Below are 26,709 nucleotides of genomic sequence, written 5' to 3'. Positions count from 1 at the left end.
CGCAATATCAGACTATAGTGGCAACTTCAATTTTAGTTTAAACAAAACCTTTTCTTGCTCTTATTTTCTAGCCTTGGATCAGACAGCAGTATGTGTGTTGCGGTGCCATCCTTCAAGATATGGGTGAGGTGGGCGACTATACGCATTATTTTAAAACCACATACATTCAATAGGCTATCAAATATGTGTGGAAAGCAAAGACCCAGTTGTTGAGCTTACTTCAACTTCAATCTGCGCAACACAAACTGGAATGCGGACATTGGCAAAGCTATAGAGAGCAAAAGCCATCTGGCAGAAAATTAAAAATCTGCTCAGCCACAGGGGCGAATTTTCTTATCACGCACTTACAGAAAACACAGAACACAATGCGATTCCTCCGCTGTATCAACACAAGAAAGCCTAAATAAAGCGCGGAAAGCACCTGCGGAAACAAGCAGAAATGACAGCTGAGCAGAGCATAGAGAAACAATGCCTCTTCCCAGTTGCGTATCAACATTTTGGGACGTTATATAAATAAGTTCACTCACGTGAGATGCGCACCGATTCCACTCCCAGGTAGATGGATGGAATAAACACGCACTTTCAAGGGATCTTCCCCTTCAAAAAGTGCTTAATAGCTGCATGTGCAATCGCGAAACGACCGATGGGGACGTTTTCTGGGCCGTCCCGGACTTGGTCCCCAGTTGCTCCGAGGCTATTGCGCGGGTAGGGTGTTTACTGATGAGTGCGTAGATTCTTTTTTTTTTTTATCAGCTCAGGGTACACTCCGTCTCTGTTTTCCTGCTATTTCATTATATCATGTCCATCATGTGACATGGCCAAGCCTTTCATTGGAAACTTAAAGGGACCTCCCACGTGATCCAGTCCATGCGCAGTCACCGTGGGCAGGGGAAGTCCACTGTGCTCCGTAAACAGCAATCAAATAATAAAGACTACAGCGTCCAAGTTCTGGCCCATATAATATCAACTAGCCTACATCATTTTATAAGTCTCCAAAAGATACACATAGTGAGTTATTTCCCGCATATATGAGCTCATGTGTAGGCTTTAATATCAACATTACCATGACTCAGGAATGAGAAGAGCAGGTGCATTTATTGCCATTATAGGACCCGTTCAGTGTCTAGTGACCTCGTGGTCCATAGGCCTATAGGTTAATTTATGTTTTATCATGATAAACATGAAGCCTAGGGTAAATGTAGACTATAATTTTACCAAAATTCGAATACTTAACTGAGTAAGTGAAAAATGAAATACAATAGTTTACAAAAGGAGTCATCATTTCATATAGCCTACTTCTCAACGTCCCTCAATAATCCCTTGTCCGCTGTGCTTTGGACAAAAAAGTCACCAATAAAAAGTGCCTCTCCACTCCATTATGCTAAATTAAGAGGTTCCTGTGCCAAGTGCTGCTCATGCACTTATAAGAAATGACAATTGTTGTGCATTTCTTACATCAAGAAGCTTCCTGGCAGTCCACTTGGAGATGATTCACCGGTGGCAAATTGCATTTGACACGGAGATGGTCCTTTCGAAAAATGGGATGATCAAAGCCTGGTTGACGCTCAGAAAGTCTGGGCTATTATTGTTATAATTATTTTATATACAATTATATCAGGCTTTATTTATAATAAGATTATTGTTATTGCAATAATATAATAGCCTAATAGTAAACCAAATAAAAATCAAATAAACGTTTATTGGTCGCATGCACAGTTATGCAGATGTTATAGCAGGTGCAGCAAAATGCCAAACAACTACACTAATAATCAAAAACTAGAAACAAGAAACCAAGATCGAATCAGTACAGTCATTGCCCCATAGGTTGGACAGTCACAGAGAGAGAGAGAGAGAGCGAGAGAGAGAGAGAGACATTTGAAATGTCTTTATTCTTTTGGAACTTCTGAGTGTAATGTTTACTGTTAATTTGTATTGTTTATTTCACTTTTGTTTACTATCTATTTCACTTGCTTTGGCAATGTTAACATATGTTTCCCATGCTAATAAAGCCCTTAAATTGAACATTGAATTGAATTGAGAGAGAGAGAGAAAGAGAGCGAGAGAGAGAGAGAGGGGGGGGGGGGGGGGGGGCACAGTTATTGTCTCATATTGACTGGAAAGAGTGATGAGGATTCATGCGCCCTGTGACATACAGGCTGGGGACTGAGATCATCAGGGAAGATGACCTAAGAATGAAGCAGTGACTCTGTTATCCTGTGATATCCTCATCATCGGGAGTTTGGTAGGAAACACATTGGGAGCTAAAAGATATGGGCCTATGTTAAAAATGAATATGGAAAACCAAACACAGGATGAAACATCAGTCCTGCTTGTGTGAGGTAATACCGGTTGCATATCTTTGAGAGATACAGTATATCTCAGTATATATTCAAACATATTCTACATTAAATCAAATCAAATTGTATTTGTCACATGCGCCGAATACAACAGGTGTAGACCTTACAGTGAAATGCTTACTTACAAGCCCTTAACCAACAATGCCGTTTTAAGAAAGAATACCACAAAAATATCACACAAAAAAATACAATATAAAATATTACGAAATAAAAGTAACAAATAATTAAAGAACAGCAGTAAAAATAACAATAGAGAGCCTATATACAGGGGGTACCGGTACTGAGTCAATGTGCAGGGGCACCGGTTAGTTGAGGTAAATGAGGTAATATGTACATGTAGGTAGAGTTATTAAAGTGACTATGCATAGATAATAAACAGAGAGTAGCAGCAGCGTAAAGGGGGGGGGGGGGGGGCAATGCAAGTCTGGGTAACCATTTGATTAGATCTTCAGGAGTCTTATGGCTTGGGGGTAGAAGCTGTTTAGAAGCCTCTTGGACCTAGACTTGGCGCTCCGGTACCGCTTGCCGTGCGGTAGCAGAGAGAACAGTCTATGACTAGGGTGGCTGGAGTCTTTGACAATTTTTAGGGCCTTCCTCTGACACCGCCTGGTATAGAGGTCCTGGATGGCAGGAAGCTTGGCCCCAGTTGTACTGGGCCATACGCACTACCCTCTGTAGTGCCTTGCGTCGGAGGCAGAGCAGTTGCCATACCAGGCAGTGATGCAACCAGTCAGGATGCCCTCGATGGTGCAGCTGTAGAACCTTTTGAGGATCCGAGGACCCATGCCAAATCTTTTCAGTCTCCTTAGGGGGAATAGGTTTTGTTGTGCCCTCTTCACGACTGTCTTGGTGTGCTTGGACCATGTTAGTTTGTTGATGATGTGGACACCAAGGAACTTGAAGCTCTCAACCTGCTCCACTACAGAATGGGGGTGTGCTCGGTCCTCTTCTTTTTCCCATAGCCCACAATCATCTCCTTTGTCTTGATCACGTTGAGGGAGAGGTTGATGTCCTGGCACCACACGGCCAGGTCTCTGACCTCCTCCCTATAGGCTGTCTCATCATTGTCGGTGATCAAGCCTACCATCAGGCCTACCATCGGCAAACTTAATGATGGTGTTGCAGTCGTACCTGGCCATGCAGTCATGAGTGAACATGGAGTACAGGAGGGGACTGAGCACACACCCCTGAGGGGCCCCCGTGTTGAGGATCAGCATGGCGGATGTGTTGTTACCTACCCTTACCACCTGGGAGCGGCCCGTCAGGAAGTCCAGGATCCAGTTGCAGAGGGAGGTGTTTAGTCCCAGGGTCCTTAGCTTAGTGATGCTGTTCAGTGTCTCAATGTGCAACAAATATGAGACAAGCCTATATTCAAGCCAATACTGAATAGCTTCTAAAAGTTTATAAACAATATTATTTCTGCAGGTAAAATAGGTGTCAGGAGAAACCTATTGCGATGATAACACACGCACGCACCAACATACGCACACACACTCACACTAAGCCAAATGCATAACTAATGGCAGCAGTCTGGTTGAAATAACTTGGGGCAAGTGTTCCATACACATTTTCAGGGTCACTCATCAATATCATGTCCTCATAAATATTTGGAACAGTGTCCATCTTCTCCACGGTTTTCTCTATTATTGAACTTGACCGATGTAACCCAACGCATTAATGGAATTAAAGTGTACTGTCTCTTTAAGAGCTGTCACTCGAGTCATTTTCTGCAACAAGATGGCGGTCGTTCCAGAGAACAGAGTCCTCTCCTTCAGTGTTTTTAAATGGAGCTCTTATTCCTCCACATATTTACCAGAGTGAGTAATGCACACATACGTTGACCACATTTATGTATTTGTTTTCTTGGCTGCAGGTGTCATTAACTGCCACAGTGCATCGAAATCGTCTCTCCACGGCCTAGCTTGACAGCGAGCTAACTACACCTAACGTTAACGTTAGGCAACGGGGGTAACGTTAGCTAGTTAGATTTACTCGTGTAAACAAAATGCACGCATAGCTAGCTAGCTAAATTGATTACTTTTTTGTACTGCCTTGCCATGCACTGTAAATGCGATACTGGTAACTATCTAACAGCTGTACTAACGAGTTGGCTAAAAAAAAGCTAGTTAGTTAACAGTTAGCGAGCTCGCAAACTAGACGAGCATGTCACCACCACCACTGGTTGGTAGCCAAAACCAGTCATTACTTTTTATATTAGCTAGTTAACTAATCATACTAGATAGCTAGTTTTTTCTCCTACACTTTTTGTAGGCATGTTTAGTCTGACTGTTCCGTTCCCGTTCGTGCAAAGCCAAAAGGATAACTAACTAATGTTAGCTAGCTAGCTAGTATGTCTCTATGGCATTGCTTGGGTAACTTGACACCATAGGAAATGCCTGTAAAGTCAGCTAGCTATTTATGGAGCCTATTATCCCGCGCTTTTAAAAACGGGTGGAATTGCTATTTTCAACACTAATTAGCTTGGTACTGGCTGAAAATATTTTTATTGTGCTGCGTTTACACAGGCATCCCAATTCTGATCTTTTTTTCCACTAATGGGTCTTTTGTTCTTACACATCAGATCTTCTTCAGAGCTGATCTGATTGGTCAAAAGAGCAGTTAGTGAAAAAAAGATCAGAATTGGTCTGCCTTTGTAATTGCAGCCTTGAAGACAGTAGTATCACTGCCTCTGTCACAATACCATCCCATGAATGATGATGAGATCAGTCATCATATATGTCATCATCAGTAGCCCTAATTTGCTCTGGTCAAAGCCAGACCATTCACGTCACTTATTAATTTAACATGTACATTTTATACGTAGTGATTACACTATCACTCGTATTTCATATGTCACAGTGATTCACTGGTACGTATGCTATGATGCTGTTAAATTATTGTCTCGCGCACCAGCCACTGCAACACGAGGCAGACACACACTTCCCCAAGCTCTGGGACCGCTGGTCAGAAAACAAACAAGCTAGCTAGCTGATGAATGCAAACAATGTCCTCCCCCAAAAACATAGCAAAACGACAATCTGTTTCAGTGGCTTTCTAGCTAGTTAACTGTATACAGTGGCAAGAAAAAGTATGTGAACCATTTGGAATTACCTGGATTTCTGCATAAATTGGTCATATAATTTGATCTGATCTCCATCTAAGTCACAACAATAGACAAACACAGTCTGCTTAAACTAATAACACAAACAATTATATGTTTTCATGTCTTTATTGAACACACCGCGTAAACATTCACAGTGCAGGGTGGGAAAAGTATGTGAACCCTTGGATTTACTAACTGGTTGACCCTGCTTTGGCAGCAATAACCTCAACCAAGTGTTTTCTGTAGTTGCGGATCAGACCTGCACAATGGTCAGGAGGAATTTTGGACCATTCCTCTTTACAAAACTGTTTCAGTTCAGCAATATTCTTAGGATGTCTGGTGTGAACCGCTCTCTTGAGGTCATGCCACAGCATCTCAATCGGGTTGAGGTCAGGACTCTGACTGGGCCACTCCAGAAGGCGTATTTTCTTCTGTTGAAGCCATTCTGTTGTTGATTTACTTCTGTGTTTTGGGTCGTTGTCTTGTTGCATCGCCCAACTTCTGTTGAGCTTCAATTGGCGGACAGATGGCCTTACATTCTCCTGCAAAATGTCTTGATAAACTTGGGAATTCATTTTTCTGTCTGATAGCAAGCTGTCCAGGCCCTGAGGCAGCAGAGCAGCCCCAAACCATGATTCTCCCTCCACCATACTTCACAGTTGGGATGAGGTTTTGATGTTGGTGTGCTGTGCCTTTTTTTCTCCACACAGTGTTGTGTGTTCCTTCCAAACAACTCAACTTTAGTTTCATCTGTCCACAAAATATTTTGCCAGTAGCACTGTGGAACATCCAGGTGCTCTTTTGCGAACTTCAGACGTGCAGCAATGGTTTTTTTGGACAGCAGTGGCTTCTTCCGTGGTGTCCTCCCATGAACACCATTCTTGTTTAGTTTTTTTATGTATCGTAGACTCGTCAACAGAGATGTTAGCATGTACAAGAGATTTCTGTAAGTATTTAGCTGACACTTCTTAACCTCATTGAGCATTCTGAGCTGTGCTCTTGCAGTCATCTTTGCAGGATGGCCACTCCTAGGGAGAGTAGCAACAGTGCTGAACTTTCTCCATTTATAGACAATTTGTCTTATTGTGGACTGATGGACATCAAGGCTTTTAGAGATACTTTTGTAACCCTTTCCAGATTTATGCAAGTCAACAATTCTTAATCTTAGGTCTTCTGAGATCTCTTTTGTTCGAGGCATGGTCCACATCAGGCAATGCTTCTTGTGAATAGCAAACTAAAATTTTGTGAGTGTTTTTTATGGGGCAGGGCAGCTCTAACCAACATCTCCAATCTCGTCTCATTGATTGGACTCCAGGTTAGCTGACTCCCGACTCCAATTAGCTTTTGGAGAAGTCATTAGCCTAGGGGTTCACATACCTTTTCCAACCTACACTGTGAATGTTTAAATGATGTATTCAACATAAGCACACTGTGTTTGTCTATTGTTGTGACTTAGATGGAGATCAGATCCAATTTTATGACCAATTTATGCAGAAAACCAGGTAAATCCAAAGGGTTCACATACTTTTTCTTGCCACTGTAGGTGTCATCATCTGAATACCCCAAATGTATAGCTAGCTAGTTATTTTCATGAACTGAAGTTCAATTTCAATAGGAGAACAAGTGGCTGCTTAATAGTCACATGGATTCCTAAATCATTGCTAATAATATCAAATAAAATGTTATTTGTCACATGCGTCGTAAACAACGTGTAGATTAACAGAGAAATGCTTACTTACGGGTCCTTTTTCAACAATGCAGAGTTGGATAAAAATGTAATGTGACACAAGGAATAAACACACAGTGAATAACGATTAGCAATAACGAGCAAAAATAACATGGCTGTATACAGGAAGTACCAGTACCGAGTTGATGTACAGGGGTACGAGGTAATTGAGGTAGCTATGTACATATAGGTAGGGTTAAAGTGACAAGGTAACAGGATAGATAATAGAGCAGCAGCAGGGAGCCATGTGATGAGCTATTTAGCAGTCTTGTTTAGCAGTCTTATGGCTTGGGGGTAGACTCTGTTCAGGGTCCTGTTGGTTTCAGACTTTGTGCACTGGCACCGCTTGCTGTGCGGTAGCAGAGAGAACAATCTGTCTTGGTGGCTGGAGTATTTTGATACTTTTTTGGGCCTTCCTCCTGAATGGCAGGGAGCTCGGCTCCAGTGATGTATTGGGCCATACTCACCACCCTCTGTAGCGCCTTGCGGTCGGGTGCCTTACAGCTGATGATGGTGTTGATGTGAGCCATGACCAGCCTTTCATATGATTGAGAATGACTGCAGTTTCTGGTCATTGTTTTCAGGCTGGTTGCATTGGTGCTAGTTAAATACCAATACCTGATTCGGGTGCAACTGCTTGGGCTGTGGCTGGCTGGCAGCAGCAGCAGCAAGACCACCATCCTTTCTCCCCTGCCTCTGGGATGGTTGCATCACCAAATTGGCTGGGAATACATTACATAGGATGAAGAAACAATACTCAGAGCTGCAGCTCCATATTACTTGTCAGACACCAGGGCTCTAAAGTGCGACCAATTTGGTTGCATATGCTACAAAATATTTTGCTGTGGGACCAGGAGTTTTATTTTACAAACAAAGTCTCCCAGATAATAATTGTTGTAACGATAAGGCTTCGCTGTACCGTTGTTTCCGAGTGCCCTAGGGGAAAAAAGTGAGTGCAGATTCGATGGTTGTACCAATACTCCAGCGAATACGGCTTGCTTCTAGCACAACCAGGTCAAAAGATATGACCAATGTTACTGGCGCAACAGTTTTATCTTCCTATTGTAGATTGCCGGGACCGCATTTTACATTCAAAAACCATGGGCCGTTCTAAAACTACTAGTGCGGCTATAACCGTTTGTTTACACTTTGTTCAGTCATGTGTCCTCGTTGACTAGCTAGCGCACTTTACCAATATATCCAAACATTTGGTAGCACAGAAAGAAAGAAAGGAAAAGGGAAGCTTCTCCAGGAGATCAATGATCATAGCAATGAATGAATGACTGATCTCTTGCATGTCGTCATCACAAACCTGACCTTTTTAAAGACAGTGTAAAATGTTCAATGTAATGCATCTCGATAGAACCATTTTGCTTTTGCACAATGTAGAAACCTAATATTCCACAAATGTCTTTAATTTCAATGACAGGTATTTGTATCAACATTTTAGCTTTTATAATAAACTAATGTCTTTACAGTGTTCCTAGGGCACAACATGTGCTTCAAAAGTAAATATAATTCATATAGGCCCAATATAGGTCTGTTTCTCAATTTAAATAATCGTATTTTCTGGTGCTCCTATATTTTATGTGGTGCTACTAACTTTTTTAAGTTGGGCGCACCAGTGCTACCAATGAAACATGTTAATCAGACACAGAGAACTAATACTATACTGAACAAAAATATGAACGCAACAATTTCAACGATTTTACTGAGTTATAGTTAATATAAGGAAATCAGTCAATTGAAATGAAATCATTAGGCCCTAATCTATGGATTTCACATGACTGGGCACCCACTGGGGAGCCAGTCTCAGCCAATCTGAATTTGTTTTTCCCCACAAAAGGGCTTTATTACAGACACAAATAGTCCTCAGTTTCATCAGCTGTCCGGGTGGCTGGTCTCAGACGATCCCACAGGTGAAGAAGCCGGATGTGGAGGTCCTGGGCTGGCATGGTTAAACGTAGTCTGCGGTTGTGAGGCCGGTTGGACGTACGGCCAAATTCTCTGAAATGACGTTGGAGGCAGCTTATGGTATAGAAATGAACATTAAATTCTCTGGCAACAGCTCTGGTGGACATTCCTGCAGTCAGCATGCCAATTGCACGGCCACTCAAAACTTGAGACATCTGTGGCATTGTGCACATTTTAGAGTGACCTTTTGTCCCTGACACAAGGTGCACCTGTGTATTGCTCATGCTGTTTAATCAGCTTCTTCATATGCCACACCTGTCAGGCGGATTGATTATCTTGGTAAATGAGAAATGTTCACTAACAGGGATGTAAACAAATTTATGCACACATTTTGAGAGAAATACGCTTTTTGTGCGTATGTCAAAATTCTGGGATCTTTTATTTCTGCTCATGGCACATGGGACCAACTCTTTACATGTTGCGTTTATATTTTACATTTTTTTTAAAATAATTGCATCCCTTGTGTGCACTACCAGTAATACTGTATATCCCAGGATGGCACAGGCACGGTATGGAACTCTGGATACCGCCCATCCCTAATCATTGGTCTCTGATCTGTACTACACAGAAATGCATAATTGTGGTCCTCTGTAGCTCAGCTGGTAGAGCACGGCGCTTGTAACGCCAAGGTAGTGGGTTCGATCCCCGGGACCACACAAAAATGTATGCACGCATGACTGTAAGTTGCTTTGGATAAAAGCGTCTGCTAAATGGCATATTATATTATTATATTATATAATTCTACACAAAGGTAGAAATATGCAGGATCATCCTTTACATATATATATCCTTTACACTGGCTATTATTCAAAAGAGCTCCACTCCCAAACAAGACCAAATTTGGTTTGTCAGGACTGGACCAAATCTGATCCAATCATAGACTTCTATGTTTCACAAGTTTAGACATCACACTACAGCACAGTAGAGTACAGTAGAGTTCAAAACAGTACAGTAGTGTCATATAGTACAGTACATTATACTGTACTCTACTCTAGTGTGCTCTACTATACTGAACTCTACTGAACTATACTCAACTTTTTGTTGTCCAGACTGTTTTCACGCTCTTGCTTTGACAACCAGATGACAGAAAAATAAAACCGAAATGAGCTGAACATAAGGGAGGACAGTAGGTGACCCAACTGTGGTTTGTGACTACTATGATTTAGTAACAGTATTACGAGCTTTAATCACTTAATAATTAATAAACAGACATTTATATCAGTAAAAACACCAACTAGCCTAATTGGTAGGTCTACCTTTACTTGTTACTTCTGTGAACTTTCATTATCCTCCCTCATGAGGGAGGGCAAGGCTCGACATTAACTCTTGTCCACTTGCCCTGGGCAAGTAAAAAAAATAATCGGACAAGAAGAATATAGATTTAAGTTGCCCGAATGGAAAGGTTTAAAAAATCTTGCCAAAATCACAATATCAAACAATTAGGCTACTCCGATCAGAATTGGATCAGTGTCCTCCGGATGCAATGTGTTGCACACTGTCCTCCAAATCTCTGCAGAACGCATCGGAGTATAATTATAGTAGGCCTGCATTGACAGGCACAAGCGGTCTTTCAATCATGCAGTCACAAGTAGGGCTGTTGAGGTGACCATATTACTGCCACACGGGCGGTTACGAGTCATGAAGGCAGTCAAATTCCACATGACCGTTTAGTCACAGTAATTAGGCTTCTCCAAGCTCTGATGCTGCTGATGGTCATTAGTAGCCTACAAAAATTGCTAACTGCCTGGTACTCAGCACTCTATTGTCCCTCTAATCACTCTGACATCAATGCAAATGTTTTCGAAAATCTAATCAAACTTCATGAGAGCCCATGAGCTCATGTTGCGCAACATTTCTATAGGCTATGCAATTGCCGGACAAAACAGAGTGATGGCCGCTAATAAAAAGAGGAGGATCCCATCAGCTTTCTATAGGAGAGGCCTACTATATTTATTTCTCAACTTTCCTAATATTAAGCACATTGCTTATATTTACAACAGGAGTATAGCCTAGCTGGCTGGCATGAAAATAAACCACGGGGGAAAGCGTCCTCCATTCGCTATTTAAGTGCATAGATGACATGTATTTTTTCCCGCTGCCCGTGTTTCGATACAGGTGCATGATAATGGTCCATTCTAAATCAAAACAAATGTCACACATATATTTAGTATATGTAAAGACACCATTAAATCAAGAAAAGTCTGATGGGTGACAATATTAGCCTATCACTTGTGAAATATATATTATCATTTGTGAATGATGCCCAGCATAAGAAACAATGCCTTTTTTTTGCGACTTTTTCGAATCACAGTCGCATACCTCATGTAGCCTAGCACATAGGCCTATATGTTTTAATAAGGTTTGTATCACAACTAAAGTGGCCAAATAACTTCTTAAAATTAAGAACATTAATCGGCTTTACAAGGGGTGCAGAGCCTAACTGGCATAAATAAGCAGCGCGTGAGTTTCAAGTTTGGGGAAGATAATTTTCACCATAAAAAGTGACCTTTTATAATAAAAGCATACATGCATAATTACATTTGCGGTCACTTTTGATAATGATGTTTTCCGCGAATGGAACATTCGCGTTTATAGCCTAATACAATGTGCGCATTGCTGCGCGTATAATTTGAAGAAATAGCCTAATAGTTTATCAACATTTTAAGCTAAACGTTCTGATCTGTTGCGTCAGCCACATTGCATAAATACGTTTTTTTGATGCTAGCGGTTGTATTAATTTGGGATCTATTGCATCCCACAACTGTCCCAGACTATGTTTGGAATATTTATTTCTCGCACAGAATAGAATAGGTTGACTTTTGTACTATGGGGGATAGTAGATTGACATAGGCTAGTTCTTTTGCTGTTCGTTAGGCCTACTCATCTTGTTGGCTGACGAAAAGAAAATGTGGACAAGTTCTTCCAATATCTTCAATATGCATCTCGGAATTGGATAAGGACGCGCGCAGTTGCGTCTCTGATGTGTCTTAGAACGACCCGATCACGTGACGGAGAGCCATGAGAGTGAGACGGCTTCCAATTGCGCAGCACGCTCAGAGAGAAGGGAACAACGCAGCACTCCCGGCCGCAAAAGGCATTGATTTTCTTTAGGGTGCATTACGGCCACAAAGGGGATGCCGCTGCGAAATTCGAGGCATTATCAAGTGCTTGTCAAATTGTGAATGAGAGACTATTGGAGTGTGTACAGCCTGCGCAAAAAACAAAGCCGAGCTCATGCCTTTTCAAGCGACTTTTTTCAAATCATCATTAGAATCTCAGCATGCAGCCTTACAATCTATAACAAATCTAAACATATAGCCCAACGTTTGTAGAACAACTAAAGTTACATTAATAACTCTAAATTAAGCATATAGGAGTACCTATTTCTTTGTTAACCACTCAACACAGAATAGCCACGCACTCCCTCAAATCATTTGGAGAAAATATGTGTATTTTATTCAGCTTTGTTCAATTGTATTCTTCATACTATAAAATAATGCCAAGGAATTATAAGCAAATCTTGTCTGCTAAATGAACTAGTATAGCCCACAGCCATTTGGCATAGCCACATCAGGACCTAACATAAGGACAGCTCAGAGTATGCTATTATTTTATTCTGAAATATACTAATATCATGCTTCTTTAGACCGGTCTAAAATAAATAATGGATTTATTGTGAAGGTGTAGGCTATATTACATGGATTTATTAGACTTTTTAAAATGGGATTTATTAGACTTTTTAAAATGGCTTGTAGGCTATGTGTGGATGCTAAATGTCTTTATGTTAATTAACGTCAATTACCATGAGATCGACAGTTATTTGCTTGACAATCACCGGCTGATGAAATTTCGTGACCACCACAGCCCTAGTCACAAGATGCGTTTTTGAGATCAAAGCGACCCTAGCCACATGTGCACATTTGTTGATATTCAGTGCTAGTTAGTGAGTCATTTGCCCAGTTATAGCTCATTTTTGGTCAGCAATGAAAATCCTGGAAAAGTCATGATGTGTGCATCACCTGCCTGTGCCAGTGGGCCGTTGCCAGCGGAGGGAGAGTGATATATTTGCGCAGCAGGTAAAATAAAGATGGCCAATTCAAAACATATTGTGTAGTTTGGCTGGTTATCTCACTAGTTAACGAAATTGGGTAGAAAAAGGGGGGGAAAAAACAAATATATATATATATATATATATATATATATACAGTGGGGAGAACAAGTATTTGATACACTGCCGACTTTGCAGGTTTTCCTACTTACAAAGCATGTAGAGGTCTGTAATTTTTATCATAGGTACACTTCAACTGTGAGAGATGGAATCTAAAACAAAAATCCAGAAAATCACATTGTATGATTTTTAAGTAATTAATTTGCATTTTATTGCATGACATAAGTATTTGATCACCTACCAACCAGTAAGAATTCCGGCTCTCACAGACCTGTTAGTTTTTCTTTAAGAAGCCCTCCTGTTCTCCACTCATTACCTGTATTAACTGCACCTGTTTGAACTCGTTACCTGTATAAAAGACACCTGTCCACACACTCAATCAAACAGACTCTAACCTCTCCACAATGGCCAAGACCAGAGAGCTGTGTAAGGACATCAGGGATAAAATTGTAGACCTGCACAAGGCTGGGATGGGCTACAGGACAATAGGCAAGCAGCTTGGTGAGAAGGCAACAACTGTTGGCGCAATTATTAGAAAATGGAAGAAGTTCAAGATGACGGTCAATCACCCTCGGTCTGGGGCTCCATGCAAGATCTCACCTCGTGGGGCATCAATGATCATGAGGAAGGTGAGGGATCAGCCCAGAACTACACGGCAGGACCTGGTAAATGACCTGAAGAGAGCTGGGACCACAGTCTCAAAGAAAACCATTAGTAACACACTACGCCGTCATGGATTAAAATCCTGCAGCGCACGAAAGGTCCCCCTGCTCAAGCCAGCGCATGTCCAGGCCCGTCTGAAGTTTGCCAATGACCATCTGGATGATCCAGAGGAGGAATGGGAGAAGGTCATGTGGTCTGATGAGACAAAAATAGAGCTTTTTGGTCTAAACTCCACTCGCCGTGTTTGGAGGAAGAAGAAGGATGAGTACAACCCCAAGAACACCATCCCAACTGTGAAGCATGGAGGTGGAAACATCATTCTTTGGGGATGCTTTTCTGCAAAGGGGACAGGACGACTGCACCGTATTGAGGGGAGGATGGATGGGGCCATGTATCGCGAGATCTTGGCCAACAACCTCCTTCCCTCAGTAAGAGCATTGAAGATGGGTCATGGTTGGGTCTTCCAGCATGACAATGACACGAAACACACAGCCAGGGCAACTAAGGAGTGGCTCCATAAGAAGCATCTCAAGGTCCTGGGTGGCCTAGCCAGTCTCCAGACCTGAACCCAATAGAAAATCTTTGGAGGGAGCTGAAAGTCCGTATTGCCCAGCGACAGCCCCGAAACCTGAAGGATCTGGAGAAGGTCTGTATGGAGGAGTGGGCCAAAATCCCTGCAGCAGTGTGTGCAAACCTGGTCAAGACTTACAGGAAACGTATGATCTCTGTAATTGCAAACAATGGTTTCTGTACCAAATATTAAGTTCTGCTTTTCTGATGTATCAAATACTTATGTCATGCAATAAAATGCAAATTAATTACTTAAAAATCATACAATGTGATTTTCTGGATTTTTGTTTTAGATTCCATCTCTCACAGTTGAAGTGTCCCTATGATAAAAAATTACAGACCTCTACATGCTTTGTAAGTAGGAAAACCTGCAAAATCGGTAGTGTATCAAATACTTGTTCTCCCCACTGTGTGTGTGTGTGTGTGTGTGTGTGTGTGTGTGTGTATATATATATATATATATATATATATATATATATATATATATATATATACACGATTTAGCTATTAGCATGTATTAATGTCATTGTCTTGTCCGATGTCCTAAAATAACTTTCCACCGGCACTCGTGTATAACCGCAAATGGCCGTCACGCAGTTGATACAGGTGCACAGTTGATGAAACCAATACTGCATACTCCGGTTGTAAAACCGTATTTCTCTCAAGCGCTCAAAATTGGTTAGGATTCTCCTGTATTCAATACTGGCCATGTAATTCTGACAAAGTTTAAAATATATATTCTAAGAATATCCTAATTGACAAGTAACTCCTATGCTGTCAAGATCTCCCCTGAACACTGAATATTTTAACCTTACAAATAGAAAAACATATTAGTTCCCTACCTTGCCTGCCTTAGCCATTTAATCCCTGGTTCGTTGAATGTGGGAATTATTTTATAAAAACACAAGTATTTGGTTGTAATTGTAATGTTGCAGGGTGGCCAACACTCCTCCTGGAGTCCAGGAGAGCCACTGGGTTTGCAGGCTTTTGCTCCAGCCCTGCTCGAACACACCACATTGTAAAATATCAGCTGCTCAACAGGACCTTGATATGCTGACTCTGGTGTGTTTGAGCAGGGTTGGATCAAAAGCCTGCACACCCAGTAGCTCTCCAGATGGAGGGTTGAAGGACCACGTGTTTTATACAGTAGCCTATCAGTGCAGTATTTTACGTTGGGGGGGGGGGTTTAAGTCAATCAAATGTATTTAAAGCTAATTTTACATCAGCAGATGTCACAAAGTGCTTATACAGAAACCCAGCCTAAAACCCCAAACATAGGCAATGCAGATGTAGAAGCACAGTGGCTAGGAAAACGCCAGGGTTGTGGGTTCGATTCCCACGGGGGGCCAGTATAAAAAAAGATATATTCATTATCTGTAAGTTGCTCTGGATAAGAGTGTCTGCTAAATGACTAAAATGTAAATGTAAAATGAAAAACTCCCTAGAAAGGCAGGAGCCTAGTAAGAAACCTAGAGAGGAACCAGGCTCTGAGGGGTGGCCAGTTCTCTTCTGGCTGTGCCGGGTGGAGATTATAAGAGTACATGGCCATTAAGGCCAGATCAAGTGCCTTGCTTAAGGCCACAACGGCAGGAGATATTGTATAATACAAGGTATCAGAGACCAGCAGCCTTCCATTGTCAATACCAGTGATAATAATGAATGTTATTTTGCGAAGTGTTTCCTTCCATCATACAACAATTTTCTGGGCGGGGGGACAAGTGACTTAAGCTTTCGGACAAGTCAAAAAAATCTGTCTAAAAATGTTAATTTCAAGCCCAGGAGAGAAATTATAAAAAATCTTAAAGATATGTGGGTTTTTGGTAATGTAATTACAAGGCACAAGGCAATGTTTCTTAAACTTCTCCAAAACGAAATATGTGTTGATATAAGTTGACAGGGGTCTTAACTTCAACATTGTGTTTTGATGTACAGTTGAAGTTTACATAAACCTTAGCCAAATACATTTAAACTCAGTTTTTCACAACTCCTGACATTTAATCCTAGTAAAAATTCCCTGTCTTAGGTCAGCTAGGATCACCACTTTTATTTTAAGAATGTGAAATGTCAGAATAATAGTAGAGAGTGATTTATTTCAGCTTTTATTTCTTTCATCACATTCCCAGTGGGTCAGAAGTTTACATACACTCAATTAGAATTTGGTAGCATTGCCTTTAAATTGTTTAACTTGGGTCAAACGTTTTGGGTAGCCTTCCACAATTTTCCTACAATAAGTTGGTTGAATTTTGGCCCATTCCTCCTGACAGAGCTGGTGTAACTGAGTCAGGTTTGTAGGCCTCCTTGCTCGCACATGCCTTTTCAGTTCTGCCCACAAATGTTCTATAGGATTGAGGTCAGGGCTTTGTGATGGCCACTTCAATACCTTGACTTTGTTGTCCTTAAGCCATTTTGCCACAACTTTGGAAGTATGCTTGGGGTCATTGTCCATTTGGAAGACCAATTTGCGACCAAGCTTTAACTTCCTGACTGATGTCTTGAGATGTTGCTTCAATATATTCACATAATTTTCCTTCCTCATGATGCCATCTATTTTGTGAAGTGCACAAGTCCCTCCTGCAGCAAATCACCCCCACAGCATGATGATGCCACCCCCGTGCTTCACGGTTGGGATGGTGTTCTTCGGCTTGCAAGCTACCCCCTTTTTCCTTCAAATGTAACGATGGACATTACGGCCAAACAGTTATATTTTTGTTTCATCAGACCAGAGAACATTTCTCCAAAAAGTACTATCTTTGTCCCCATGTGCAGTTGCAAACCATAGTCTGGCATTTTTATGGCGGTTTTGGAGCAGTGGCTTCTTCCTTGCTGAGCGGCCTTTCAGGTTATGTCGATATAGGACTTGTTTTTACTGTGGATATAGATACTTTTGTACCTGTTTCCTCCAGCATCTTCACAATTTATTTTCTGAGGTCTTGGCTGATTTCTTTTTATTTTCCCATGATATCAAGCAAAGAGGCACTGAGTTTGAAGGTAGGCCTTGAAATACATCCACAGGTACACCTCCAATTGACTCAAATGATGTCATTTAGCCTATCAGAAGCTTCTAAAGCCATTACATAATTTTCTGGAATTTTCCAAGCTGTTTAAAGGCACAGTCAACTTAGTTTATGTAAACTTCTGACCCACTGGAATTGTGATACATTGAATTATAAGTGAAATAATCTGTCTGTAAACAATTGTTGGAAAAATGACTTGTCATGCACAAAGTAGATGTCCTAACCGACTTGCCAAAACTATAGCTTGTTAACAATACATTTGTGGAGTGGTTGAAAAACAAGTTTTAATGACTCCAACCTAAGTGTATGTAAACTTCCGACTTCAACTGTATTTCTAATACCTTTTAAAGACATGCTCCGGTACTTTGGCAACTACTTAAACCTCCTGCTTGGGGCTGGATGTGTCAATGTGTAGTTCATACATGCATAATCTATGAGCAGAATTACTCTCTTACTTCAATTAGCCACGAAATCCCTAGTTCGAAAGCAACTGTTTTTCTGGAAGCTGTGCTGCGCTATTTTTCCTAAATTTTCCTCCAAGTGGGCCAGCCCCCTAGCAATTCGAGTTCAACAAATGAGCTTCAGCCCCTCGCCATGTGAGTGACAGCTAGCAAGATACACATGATGCACCCACAGCAGAGCGAGAGAGCGCAGTGACGTGTTGCATGTACCGTATCATCACATATGTGACGTAGTATGTGATTTCCGGGGACCACTTTTGGCTCTTGAGTGCTATTTTCAGAGCTACTGGCTAAAAAGTATACAAAAGTACCGGAGAATCCCTTTAAGACTTTTTCTGGTAGATGTTTTCTAAGACCCCTTTTCCTTCTGTTTGACAAGAAATCAAAGCCAGTATTTATGCTAATTTTTAAGATGGGAAATGGTTGAAAAATGTATCTATGCCTTCATTTCCCCAAAATATATCTTATTTGACACCCAATTTGATATGCTGCTATGAATTTCCTTCACATGTGGTGCTCATGGGTCCTTTTACATGGAAATTACCCTATCCCTTTGCTCACAACAAATGATGGTTGGATGTTGGCTGAAAAATGTCCTTTCTCCCATCTTTCCCTTTCTGTGTGTAGAAACATCTTGGTGGACAAACCCAATGACCAGTCCTCCAGGTGGTCGTCTGAGAGCAATTACCCTCCACAGGTAACGTCTGCTGTGTCCCGCCCACATAGATACCTGTCTCATACTTAGGCCTACCTGTCACTCACACACCTTCCATGCCTTGCGCCTTACCTGTCTTGGGATGGGGCTCTTCAGTAGAGGGTCTGTGCCCAGTTGCATACAACATCCGTGTTCTCAATTCACTGGTGGCTGCAAAATAGTAGCGCCTACCTGGTTCTTTAGCAACAAAACTGACGTGTGTTCAACTATGGGGCAAAACAGACTGAGTTGGCTTAGATTGTTGACAACATGTAAACTATATTTAGTCTCCATGTTTATTGAAAACATAAATACATTTGCACAATGAGCACTTGTTGTCTCTCAAGTACATAGTTACAGTTGTTGGTTAGCTAGCTAGCGAATTTGATCCATTTTAGCATTGACATGAAATCAGTCAAAACACCTCAAAACAAGACATGGTACCAAGAACAAGATGAAACTAGCTGAAACAAGTCACTTACGATTCCCCACATGGCAGTTTCTTGTCATTGTTGGTAGCTATCTGGCCATCCAGAATCATAACTCACTGACCTCTGCACCATTGAAGCTTGCATTGTCAGCTAACCCATCTACAGTATGCACGTCTAGACCCAATGACTTGTATTTGCACTTTTATGAATAGAAAGTGGCCCAGCGCAGCGTGTTTGACTGTCTTGTGGTTACAGCCAGAGGAAATTGAAAGTTTGTTTTTGCAGGAAGAGGAAACTAAGCATGTCAGTCTTAACCACCCAAGCTAGACATTTAAGTGTGGCAGAGGCAAAACTACACAGCATCTGTTTACGTCAAATACTTTTCACTCTATAAAAATGTTGAACTCTCATCAACCCCTTTTATCTTTTCAAAGAGAGTGAGGTTGTGGAAAGGTGTAACTTTGAAAATAATTATACTGAATAAATAATACAGCCTTATCCCATAAATCACTCCATCGCAAAGCTTCTTTTCTTTATTCAATACATGAAGACAGCCCTTTTCATATACATTTACATTTTAATCATTTAGCAGACGCTCTTATCCAGAGCGACTTACAGGAGCAATTAGGGTTAAGTGCCTTGCTTAAGGGCACATCGACAGATTTTTCACCTAGTCGGCTCGGGGATTAGAACCAGCGACCTTTCGGTTACTGGCACAACGCTCTTACCCACTAAGCTACCTGCCGCCCACATATAAATGTTTTATAACGGTTTCCGTGGCAACGAGAATCAACAAAGCATTGCAATACGGGTCGTTCATTATCAAGTGTGCCATGTTTTTAGGTGACAGGACAGGAGTCAGGACTGTTTTGAAAAAGCAAGATCGATATACCCAAGCCTAGGAATAATCCCTCTGTGTTAAATCTACCCTAGCTAAAACCTAATGAGACGCAAAATGTCTGCCATATTATTGATGAAAACTGTTGAAGATGAAACTGTATCAGGGGACCCATTAGTAAGCCTAGCAGATGCACTCTGGTAGTGGATGTCTATTGTTCACCTACACAACCATTTAAACCTACAGGACATGTAGAAACATGGGTCTCCCAGGGATTGTGCGTTGCCTGGTTTCCGGAAAGCAGATTTAATCGATGTTCCATCTGTGCTGCTCTATCCCCTCAGTCTCTCCCAGAGGGCTTATCCCAGTGCCCTGTCCTGTCGGCAGCATATATGCCCAGGCTAGTTACCACTCCAGTGACCTGTGAACATGTCCCATAGTTTGATGGTGCTGCAGCTTCTATACACAGTATTTCTCCTCTGCTGTCTGTGCCATCTGCAGTGTTGTGTAACATGTTAGAAGAGCAGTAGAATGAAAACTGCTGTGTCATGTGTTGCTTATATAGATCGGGTACTGCATTATTAATTATTGTGAGAGACTGCTGATCAAATTCTCCCCTCTATTTTGCACTCTGTTTTCCCTCCAGTACTTATTGTTGAAAATGGAAAGGCCTGCGATCGTTCAGAGCATCACCTTTGGGAAGTATGAGAAGACTCACGTGTGCAACCTGAAGAAGTTCAAAGTGTTTGGTGGGATGAGTGAAGAGAACATGACAGAACTCCTGTCCAGGTGATGGGCAGAGGGACAGTGAAGTATAATCATTTACTGTAGAAATAACCTACCTTACTCTATCTGTACCTTATTTCTTTTATTTTTCTCTTCTATTCCTCTGCAGTGGCCTGAAGAATGACTACAACAAGGAGACCTTCACCTTGAAGCACAAGATTGACGAACAGATGTTTCCCTGCAGATTTGTTAAAATAGGTGAGTTTGGAAATGGCTTGGGCCTACGTGTTGTACAGACTCTGTCCAGCTTGAAAATGATTGGAGTGAGGGGATGCTACAGGGCTAGAGATGGAAATAAGTCAAAATGGCAAAATAGTTGATGACTTAAATTTATAGACCATTCTCTCTGTCTCTCTCTCAGTGCCTCTGATGTCTTGGGGGCCCAGTTTTAACTTCAGTATCTGGTACATTGAGCTGCATGGCATTGAGGAACCTGATGTAGTGCAGCCCTGTCTTAACTGGTACAGCAAGGTGAGCCTGCCTCTGAGACACACTCGCACACACTCACATACACAGTTGGGGTTAAGGGAGAGAATCAGTCTGAGTGGGTTACTTAAGCAATAAGGCCCGCAAGGGTGTGGTATTTGCGGAGTGCCTGGATACAGCCCTTAGCCATGGTATATTGGCCATAAACTGCAAACTCCAGAGGTGCCTTATTGATATTATAAACTGGTTACCAATGTAATTAGAGCAGTAACAATAATATTTTGTCATACCTATGGTATACGGTCTGATATACCACGGCTGTCAGCCAATCAGCATGCAGGGCTCGAACCACCCAGTTTATAATATGAAGTATAACATTTGTGATGAAAAACATTGAACAAAGATGGAGGCGATATTACAGTGAGCGTGTCCCCTCCCATCCTCTTGCCCCTCCCCCTGTGCTCCTCTAGTACCGGGAACAGGAAGCGATCCGCCTGTGCCTGAAGCACTTTCGGCAGCATAACTACACAGAGGCCTTTGAGTCGCTGCAGAAGAAGACGCGCATCGCGTTGGAACACCAAATGCTGACACACCTTCACGACCGCCTGGTGCTCCGGGGAGACTTTGACGCCTGTGAGGAGCTCATCGACAAAGCCGTCAAAGGTCGTGACACCCACACCTCCTCAGACACAGACCGATGGGGGCTGGACCTACTGCCCTGTACACATCAACTGCAATACAACTACATGACCTCAATCATCATACTAACTACAGATGTCTACCGTCCCATCACTGAGGACTTAGCTCAGCTTATATTTAGCTCATAGATTTAGTGGATACCATAGACATGATTAATTATTTACACTATAGACCCATCTATCTGTACATTACCTTTTCATTTGATCAGATTGATTTGAAACCTCAGGGCGTGGCAATGTCATCCTGACAGCACGCTTTCTTTTGAGATTGAAAAGGTAACAAAATTATTCACTTCTAGCTCCTGGCTAAAATAATCTGGACAATCTTCCTGTGTTTGACCATCTCCTCTGTAGACGGTTTATTTAACCAGTACATCAGCCAGCAAGAGTACAAGCCAAGATGGAGTCAGATCATCCCCAAGAGTAACAAAGGTACAACCGCCCAAGAGCCAAGCCCAGACGACATGAACAGTGAGACAAACTACTCAAGTAGGAAATGTTTTCTCATTAACAAAAGGCTATGGTACGCTGTACACTACCGCTCTATAGCGATTCATTCTCGTTTTCCCCCGTCCCCCTTTCTCTTCTGCTCCTTCTCCACTTCCCCTCAACATTCCAACCCTCTCCTACATTTTTTTCTCCCTCAACCCCTTTCTCTCGCTCTCCTGCTCCATCTCTCTCTCCAGGTAATGAGGATGACAACAGACCAGGGATGAGGGGAGGTCATCAGATGGTCATCGACGTTCAGACAGGTGAGGCATGCTGGCTAACACCACACCTAGTCAACAGCCCCTATAAATAAATACATAAACAAATAAGTGCAACTTGACAAATTATCCAATGGATTATGATAATTTGCTGGTGAAAAAGTGGAGGTGCAGTAACATAAATTTGCACCCCCTATTTTAATTTGCGCCATGGCTCAGGCAGCCAAGTGTAGGCTGTGGCGGAACAATTTAGCCAGAGACAGAAGAGGAAGAGAGACACCTCACTCGCTGTATTTATCCACCATCTTTGCTGTATCCAAATATTCTCTAGTAAATTGCTCAGCTTAGTCACGATTCTCAAACTTTGCAGGTGTTTCTTATTAGTAAACAATGCCATGCGGGTGGGTGGTACCATTTCAAGTAAAGCTCAGCCCTGAAACGAAACGTAGGCTAAAAATTATTAGCATGTCGTTTCATAGGAAAAGACACGGCATTGACACGAAGTGGGCAGTTCAGGGTTGTCACTTCAAGCCAAAATATATCCTACTTTGACTAAAACAATTACTTATTGACTTAAATCGTTGTGCAACATCGTGGGTAAGCTCTGGCCATCGTCTTTCAACTCAAAAGTGGATTTCTACTTCTGTGGGCGTTTAAGACATATGTTATAGCCTTTTAAAGCTGTTTTGCAGAAGACAGTGTTGTTATTTCAGTGCTCGGTAATGTTTTGGTGGCTTACTCGCCTGCAGGCGTTTGTAAAGACAAAGGCTTGTATTGTGTGCGTGTGTATACAGGCTGTGAGAAGCCTCGCATCTCGCTGGTCTGTCTCTCAGGCCCCCAGACACTGAGTACTCTGTTTTCGGTCAATCCAGATGACCTAGAGTAACCCCACAACCTCTAAAAACCTCCACACGGTCTGCACGTCATGCAGACATTACCCCTGTGTGCCGCTCTGCTGATTTGCCATGGTTACGGCCCATTGAACCTGTGCACCGCTGTGTTAATTATGCACTCATGCTACTCAGTTCAGGGGTTCTTCAGGACTCTAGAAGTCATGATTTCCCCCAAAATTCTCATGATTGCACTCAGGATGGCAACATGTAGCCTAAGTGTTTATCTTGAATAGCCTTTTTCTACCCCTTCACCCTTTACACTCGTGGGAGTTGGCCTCTATGGATAGGGCTGCATTGAAATGTTTCTAACAGAAGAAATATGAGAAACAAATGCATAACCATGGTAGCCATTGAAAGGGAACACTTTTGACATTATGGGGAAAAATCGGACCAAAGGTGAGGACACAACAGTCAAGTGTTAGATGAAGAGGTCTAACTGGTGTCTCAAAGTGGTCACACACCTCTCCAAAGTGTGCACAGTTACTAAATCATTTCAATTCACTTTTATGAGTCAAGGAAAGAGCCTTCAACTATTAGGTGCTTTTTTAGCTCACCTAGCTGTACCGTTGAAGAATTGAAGCAAGCACACTTTTATTTGGAACGCAGGTCTGCATCCCCACCATCACACAATTATTGTTTACGCAATCCAAAATTGGTCCATTATAAATTGCATTCTGGGTCAGGTGGGCATAATTCGAAAGCTTATTCTATTGCCAACATGACTAGCTAAGTTATAAAATACCATCTTAGTGTTAGGCTTTCAGAAGGCTCAAACTGATAGTCATTTTGGTGTGCATAGAATGGATTAATGAGTGCATTCAGGTGCGTGTTCTGCTGCAAATTTTCTTCACAATGCGACAAACAGGTTCCTTCTGTTAAAAAAAACAACAGGGTATGACGCCATGTCATCCTTGTCACTGTACATCAAATATAGGGATCATAAACGTTGATACTGTAAAGGACATGAATTTCATCATATGGAAAAGCGAAGCACACATTTGGACTTGTGGGTGTGTGGTTTGCTTGTATGACATCAAAGCAGTATTTATTATAATCAACGTCTCATCTTTCAAAACAAATCGAGTCCTCTTGATCCAGTATTCCTCTCTCTCAGACGACAAAACGTACAAAAGTAGCCCAATTAGCGGGAGGGATGGGGGCATCTTTGTGGTCCTCTGTAGCTCAGCTGGTAGAGCACGGCGCTTGTAACGCCAAGGTAGTGGGTTCGATCCCCGGGACCACCCATACACACACAAAAAAAAATGTATGCCCGCATGACTGTAAGTCACTTTGGATAAAAGCGTCTGCTAAATGGCATATTATATATTATTATTATTATTATTATATCTTCTTGTTGTGCTTAGTGCTGCTGTTTAGAACGCCTGTCAGTTGAATCCCATACAGCACTGTAAAGTGGACACCCTGAGTTCTGACGTCTTGTATAGCATGTAACTGTATAGCCACTGCATTCCAATGGCGCTTATCAGTGACCAAATCTGCCATTTTCAACCAGTATACAAGTTGTGTGTAAAGCGATAGTTTAAGGACCATTTTTCTTGACTTTAGACTTGTTGGTGTTTCAGTATAGGCACCGGAGTAGTTCAGTGATGTTGAATGCATCCCAGGTGTTGACCAGCATTGGCTTCTTGTTTCCTACAGAGACGGTGTATCTTTTTGGGGGCTGGGACGGCACACAGGACCTGGCTGACTTCTGGGCCTACAGTGTTCAGGAGAACCAGTGGGTCTGCATCTCCAGAGACACAGAGAAGGAGGTGAGGGCGCAAGATGTATGAAAGAGAGAAGGATGGAGGGAAAGTGGAAAAGAGGAGTTATTGTGACACGGAACGTAAAAATGTATGCACACATGACTGTAAGTCGCTTTGGATAAAAGCGTCTACTAAATGGCTTATTATTATTATTATTATTATTATTATTATTATTATTATTATTATTATTATTATTATTAGAACAAGACATCAACTGTTAAATGGTCCATACTGATTGTTACAGCTGCTTAATGAGCAGAACACTAGATTATTTATGTATTTACTTTTTATTTTATTTAACCTTTATTCATACAGGTTTTTCTCATTGAGATAAAATCTATTTTTCAAGAGAGACCTGGTCCAACAGCAGCAGGGGGAACAAAGTTTCAGACAAAACCACTTACATACACTAACACAACATTGAACAAAACTATAGACACGCATGCAGTACAACAATTACATATTACGTAAAGAAACACAAATGTCATAACTAAAAAAACAGCTGTCCTAAAGACAATTACACTCTTCTATGATATTTACATCGACCAAGTGTTTAAACTGTATAAATGATATAAATGATGATCATGATAATGACGGCAGTTTTCTTTGGTCAAGGTGAAGGTAATGTCTATCTAACGCAGGGGTGTCAAACTCATTTTAGCTCAGGGGCCACATGGAGGAAAATCTATTCCCAAGTGGGCCGGACCGGAAAAATCATGGTATATATAACTTAAAAACAACAACTTCCGATTGTTTTCTTTGTTTTAATACGATCAACATACAACATAAAGCTGGAGCCTGAGGACAGTGTGTCCAAAATAGTACAAGCACAACATCACTATTAATCATAAAACACGTCAAGTTTATTTGAAAATTCTAAAGAAAAAGAACACACAAACACACAATGCCTCAGTGATTAACAGAACTGTTTCACAGATCACATAACTATATCAGGGTGTCATTTCTCAGGCAGAAATGTAGATAAAAATAATGAAATCCTGTTCCCCAAACAAGTGCAAGAACCACAGAGTCAAGAATAGGTTAAATATACAAATAAAATAAAAACAATTAAAAACAATAGCACATCAACATAAAAACATATAAACATAAAGCTGGAGCCTGAGGACAGTGTCCAAAAGCACAACATCACTATTAATCATAAAACACCTCAAGTTATTTGAAAGTTCTGAGGACAAAGAACACACAAACACACAATGCCGCAGTGATTCACAGAAGTATATCACAGATCACAGAACTATATAAGGGTGTCATTTCTCAGGCAGAAATGTAGATAAAAAATAATGAAATCCTGTTCCCCAAACAAGTGCAAGATCCACAGAGTCAAGAATAGGTTAAATATACAAATAAAATAAAATCAATTAAAAACAATAGCACATCAACATAAAAACATATAAACATAAATCTGAAAGCGTT

The 26,709-nt window shown here is 41.4% G+C and overlaps 2 protein-coding genes across 7 annotated transcripts in view; one reads left to right on the top strand and one right to left on the bottom strand.

The window, feature by feature from the left end:
* LOC311139824 (uncharacterized protein) overlaps window positions 1-811 on the bottom strand; it is a 48,917-nt gene extending 48,106 nt beyond the window's left edge. For 3 of the 5 annotated variants that reach the window (XM_084174795.1, XM_084174797.1, XM_084174796.1), the window contains exon 1: window positions 528-759. The gene's annotated coding sequence lies outside the window, so the exon portion shown is untranslated. Of the gene's footprint in view, window positions 1-527 lie in introns of all 5 variants that reach the window. The other 2 variants (XM_084174799.1, XM_084174798.1) reach the window with 2 other exon arrangements.
* A 3,279-nt stretch (window positions 812-4,090) lies between these two features.
* The window catches only part of LOC311140393 (muskelin), a 35,633-nt gene continuing 13,014 nt past the window's right edge, over window positions 4,091-26,709 (top strand). The window contains exons 1-9 of one of the 2 annotated variants that reach the window (XM_084175428.1): window positions 4,091-4,174; window positions 18,664-18,733; window positions 20,646-20,788; window positions 20,895-20,983; window positions 21,147-21,256; window positions 21,682-21,874; window positions 22,264-22,398; window positions 22,596-22,661; window positions 25,169-25,281. In XM_084175428.1, the coding sequence (XP_084031554.1) occupies window positions 4,095-4,174; window positions 18,664-18,733; window positions 20,646-20,788; window positions 20,895-20,983; window positions 21,147-21,256; window positions 21,682-21,874; window positions 22,264-22,398; window positions 22,596-22,661; window positions 25,169-25,281 (999 nt within the window). In that variant the 5' untranslated portion in view covers window positions 4,091-4,094. The remainder of the gene's footprint in view (window positions 4,175-18,663; window positions 18,734-20,645; window positions 20,789-20,894; window positions 20,984-21,146; window positions 21,257-21,681; window positions 21,875-22,263; window positions 22,399-22,595; window positions 22,662-25,168; window positions 25,282-26,709) is intronic. The other variant, XM_084175427.1, reaches the window with a different exon arrangement.

Source organism: Coregonus lavaretus (assembly GCF_964263955.1).
Source record: "Coregonus lavaretus genome assembly, chromosome: 13".
NCBI classification, from domain to species: domain Eukaryota; kingdom Metazoa; phylum Chordata; class Actinopteri; order Salmoniformes; family Salmonidae; genus Coregonus; species Coregonus lavaretus.
Note: the sequence above shows the minus strand (reverse complement) of the source record. Positions and strands in the feature narration are given on the sequence as shown.